This window comes from Hippocampus comes, unplaced genomic scaffold (genome assembly GCF_001891065.2).
Source record: "Hippocampus comes isolate QL1 unplaced genomic scaffold, H_comes_QL1_v1.1 scaffold271, whole genome shotgun sequence".
NCBI classification, from domain to species: Eukaryota; Metazoa; Chordata; class Actinopteri; order Syngnathiformes; family Syngnathidae; genus Hippocampus; species Hippocampus comes.
This window is the reverse complement of record NW_017805830.1, coordinates 210,884-216,231: the sequence shown is the minus strand read 5'-3', so window position 1 is coordinate 216,231 and position 5,348 is coordinate 210,884. Positions and strand designations below refer to the sequence as shown.

The 5,348-nt window shown below is 39.8% G+C and overlaps 1 protein-coding gene across 1 annotated transcript in view; it reads right to left on the bottom strand.

Annotated features, from left to right (window-relative positions):
* Positions 1–3,701, bottom strand: part of nosip (nitric oxide synthase interacting protein) — an 18,237-nt gene extending 14,536 nt beyond the window's left edge. Inside the window, exon 1 of the mRNA XM_019887483.1 lies at positions 3,315–3,701. Coding sequence (XP_019743042.1) covers positions 3,315–3,384 — 70 coding nt within the window. The 5' untranslated portion in view covers positions 3,385–3,701. The remainder of the gene's footprint in view (positions 1–3,314) is intronic.
* Positions 3,702–5,348: the final 1,647 nt, after the last annotated feature.

The window sequence follows — 5,348 nt, the reverse complement described above, 5'->3', positions numbered from 1 at the left end:
AGGTATATACTTTTTTATTCAAATATACGAGGATGATATTTTCAATTTTATTTGGTATGCATTTGTAGCAACAGCATGATAACATTTATTTGTTTTTATTTGCGTTTTATATTCATATTGATAATTCACGTTTTGTCTTGGATAATAAAGCACGGTTATGCATAATAAATTGTATGCATAATAAATATTCACTATCACTGTATGAGGTAAGAATCAACAGCTTTTTATCACATTTACACAACACTTTATGAATACAAGTCATGAACAAATCTTAAATATGGCAGGGGATGTGTTTACTTTTTTAGTTTTGATTTTGAGCAGCAAATTTGGAGTTACATATTGGTGCTCACCAGGAATGCATAGGCAAAATTGCACAAATTTTCACTTGAAAGAATAGTGGCGATCTTGGGATTTTTTTCTGTTCAATTTTCAAACTGTGTAAATTTAATACACTTCATCTTCAGCATGTTTAGTGCCACTTTTGTAAGTAATCACGCCCCCGTCCAGGCCACGCCCCCGTCCAGGCCACGCCCCTTCCGCTTTTTTCATCACTCGCCATTGCCATGTATGGATCATTGTCATGCTGAAAGACCCAGCCACGTCTCATCTTCAATGCCCTTGCTAATGGAAGGAGATTTTCACTCAAAATCTCTCGATACACGGCCCCTTTCATTCTTTCCTTTACACAGGTCAGTCATCCTGGTCCCTTTGCAGAAAAACAGCCCCAAAGCATGATGTTTCCAACCCCATGCTTCACAGTGGGTATGGTGTTCTTCGGATGCAATTCAGTATTCTTTCTCCTCCAAACACGAGAACCTGTGTTTCTACCAAAACGTTCTATTTTGGTTTCATCTGACCATAACACATTCTCCCAGTTCTCTTCTGGAGCATCCAAATGCTCTCTAGCGACGGGCCTGGACGTGTACTGGCTTCAGCAGGGGGACACGTCTGGCAGTGCAGGATTTGAGTCCCTGGCGGCGCATTGTGTTACTGATTGTAGCCTTTGTTACTGTGGTCCCAGCTCTCTGTAGGTCATTCACTAGGTCCCCCCGTGTGGTTCTGGGATTTTTGCTCACCGTTCTTGTTATCATTTTGATGCCAAGGGGTGAGATCTTGCATGGAGCCCCAGATCGAGGGAGATTATCAGTGGTCTTTTATGTCTTCCATTTTCTAATAATTGCTCCCACAGTTGATTTATTTACACCAAACGTTTTACCTATTGCAGATTCAGTCTTCCCAGCCTGGTGCAGGTCTACAATTTTGTCTCTGGTGTCCTTCGACAGCTCTTTGGTCTTGGCCATAGTGGAGTTTGGAGTGTGACTGACTGAGGTTGTAGACAGGTGTCTTTTATACCAATAATGAGTTAAAACAGGCGCCATTAAGACAGGTAACGAGTGGAGCCTCGTTAGATCTCATTAGAAGAAGTTAGACCTCTTTGACAGCCAGAAATCTTGCTTCTTTGTAGCTGACCAAATACTTATTTTCCACTCTAATGTGCAAATAAATTCTTTAAAAATCAAAAAGAGTTTTACACATGGTGGAGTGTTGGTTGCCCTTCAGTAAATATATGAAACTGGTCAACTTTTATGTGGATGTATTCATTAGTCCAGATCCACTATGAAAGAATACATATCCATTATTAAAAACTGAAATTGGTATATCATATACCGGTATATATATATATATATATAAAATTAAACAATTATTAGTGAGGATAAGCGCTTCGGAAAACGGATAGATAGTACCAAATGTGAAATGAATGGCATTGTTAACCCTCCTGTTGTCCTCATTTTCTGTACACGCCCTGTGTCCTCCGGGTCAAAATGACCCATCTTCACTCAACCCCCCAAATAAGCAGCTTAATTGAATTTTAAACACCAAATTTCATATTGCTTGAAGAAACAACTTGTCCTTCACCACATTACGTGTGACATAGTGCTCCCTCTTCACTTGTATTTCTATAGCTTAAGAAAAGGAAAAAAATGTGCGAAAATTAGTTATGGATGCATTTGTATTCATTCCAATGACTAAAGATTCTTTCTTTTTTTTCTTCCAATGAACTATTTAGGACAATACAAGACAAGACACAAATATGAAAAATAAGATAACACATTTAACTAATTCACACATGTAGCGCAGTATGCAAGTGCACAGCCTTTGCAGATATATTTCTTTCACCTATAGCACACAGTATGTGTTTTACAGTCCTTCTTTTGAGGGCAGAACTGGCATTTCTTCCTCTTACTTGCCCTCGCTGGGGAAGTGGCTGTGGAAGGTGGATCATCAGGTTTCTCAGGAGCTCCTCTACGTTTTGTTCTGCATGCCTGCCTTGTTGGTTGTATGCTGCTGAGGACCATGTTATTTTGCCATTTTTTGAAAGGAAAGTCTCTCTTTCAGCTTCAGGGATTTCTTCTTGTTCTGAAGATGATTCATCATGCTCTGGGTTATATTCCTCCCCATCTTCTTCTGATACATCCTCCACTTCCTCTTCTGAATCAGTTGTCTTGCTGGACAGCAGAAAAAATCAGCTCTAGGGCCTCTTCAATGTCATAACGCACACTCATGGCGTCAGCACAGAGAGAATTCAGGGTCCTGTCATCTGTAGCACCTTAATAACCCCTTGAAATCCACAAAAAAATAGTTCTGCCATCTGTGAGAACACCACCTATCTTGTCTTGTTTATGTCTGCTACTGTCTTGTTCACGTGTTCTACGAATTGATCTGAGACACAACTAAAACATTGAAACATTCTGTGGTGTGTAAATAACTTTGTGACCTTGATTTCAACTCTATTTGCCTCATGGGTCATTTTGACCCGAAGACCACCTTTGTACTTTTTTTGTACAGCTTCCATGGAAATGTGAATAAAAACAACATTTAAATTTTTCTGCAGTTGGGGCCAATCTAGGAAAAGTCATAAAATTTCAAGTTAAAAAAATATTATTTAGGGTTTTTTGGGGCGTTTTTAACACAGTGACGGGTCATTTTGACCCGAGGACAACAGGAGGGTTAATGCAGAATGAACTCAACACACACACACACACACACACACACACACACACACACACACACAAACAAGATTTGTGTTTTTCTATAAAAAGCAAGACAACACGAATTGGGTCAGATGTAAAACTGTGCAATACGCTAAATAAACATCTGTAGTGAATTACTGGCACAAACCCTATTTCAAACGTGTGCTGTTTCTCAACCACATTAAATTAACATCACTACTTCGTAACGTGTCGTAATTTAATGAGAAGTATATGAGTGTTCAGCTAACAGGTTAGCTGAATCAATCACGACACATTTCTCACCTGTATCTTTCTTTTTCTCGTGGTATGTGTAGACGGCTCCAGCTGTGCAATTCTTGCCGTGGCGAGTCATTATAGTCTTTAATTAGGACAGTTTAAAAAGAAAACAGTTGCGGCCGGGTTTGTCGCAATGCTGGTTTTAGTTTTAGCTAGTATTCAGCTCGGAACTCCTTGCTAACGCGGAAAACTATTCTGGTAAGAGATTGAGACACGGGCTATGTTTGGAATTTGGCACTTCTGGGCTCTTTTCTAATCACGACAGAGGATGAACGAATTGCTTTTTGTGTAGGGGACTCTATTATTCACTTATTAATCAAGAGAAATATGTTTTCACACTAATCGGGCGCGCCGCAAAATACGTCATTGCTGTCGCATAAATTCGGCGTCTGAGAGGAAAGTCCGCTGGTGGACTTTCCACTGAGTCTGGAGCAAGGTCGTTCGAATGAAGCGCGTGGCCTTTTTTCTTTCCACTGGAGCAAGCAAGTCTGTTGAGCAAGCAAGTCTGTTCAGAAAGAGACGAACACTCTTTAAGTCTATTCGACAAAATTAACACACGGAAAAACATAATGGACATTTATTTGCTGCTCCTCTCATCCGTCTGTCGGCCGTTCCCCCTTTTGTTTCGTCCGAGGTTTTTCTACAGATATAGGGGACTAAAATAAGCAGCCCGGTGCTAAAACGGCATGCCTACCGGTGGCCATCTTGTTGGGGGCAACGTCCGCATCAGAGACAATGCATGCACAGTACACTGAAAATAAATCATAATTTACTAATTTCTCAAATTTTCTTGAGGTTTATTTTATTCTTAATTATAAAACTTGTGCCATTAACGCAGAGCATTTTAAATATAAATAGATATGTAGCTAGATTGATAGATCATAAATGGATGGAAGGATGCAGTTCCAGAGGCCAAGAAATCATGGATGCCATGTGATTAGCACATCCGTCTTACAGTTCTGAGGTTGGCTGTTTGACTCCGGGCTTTGACCTTCTTTGTATAGATTTTTAAGAGTAGAGTTTTGAGTGGGTTTTCCCTGGGTGCACAGGTTTCCTCCCACATTCCCAAAACATGCATGTTTGGTTAATTGAAGACTAAATTGTCCTTAATGTAAGTGTAAATGGTTGGTTGCCTATATCAGGGGTTGGAAACCATTTCCACTTGAAGAGCCTCTTCGAACCAGTTTCCATGCATCCGAATGTTCAAAATAAATAAATAAATGTACAAAGTACTCACTGTGATTGGCTCGCAACCGGTTCGGGGTGTCCCCTGCCTAATGCCTGAAGACAGCTGGGATAAGCTCCAGCACCCAACTGCGGCCGTTGTGAGGATAAAGCAGATCGGAAAATGGATGGATGGATAGATTATGGATTACACAATACTCAAATCTTGACAAATAGTACTACTCACTTAAGTATGTCAAGTTGGTGGAACTTACATCATGTTTTATGAGTAACCAGTACTTCCATCCATCCATCCATTTTCTGATCCGCTTATCGTCACAAGGGTCACGGGGTGTGCCGGAGCCTATCTCAGTTGTCTTCAGGCAGTAAGTGGGGTACACCCAGAACTGGTTGACAGGAAATCATTAATTGAAGATCAAGAACAAGTACATGAGGAAATGTGGAACTTCTACAATCATTTGTACAAATCTATGTCCCAAGAAAGAAAATGTGAGTTAATGACTCAAATTAAGAAAATAAATGCAGCAGAAAAAGACATAATTTAAACATATCGGACTTGCTATATAATGTCTTCATGCAATGTGTACAAAAAGGTTCCTTATCCTCACATGAAAACAAGATTGATAACATTATGGCCTAAAAACCAAATAAGGATCTGTTGAAACTCGATCATTGGAGGCCTTTAACATTGTTCTGCAATGACTATAAGATACTAGCACTGGTGTATGCAAATCAACTCAAACATATTTTGGCTAAATTAGTCAATGTATATCAATCAACTTTCGTTGAAGGCCGAAATACTCATCACAATGTTCGGTTAATACTAGAAATTCTTCACTTTCAATCTTCCTTTGA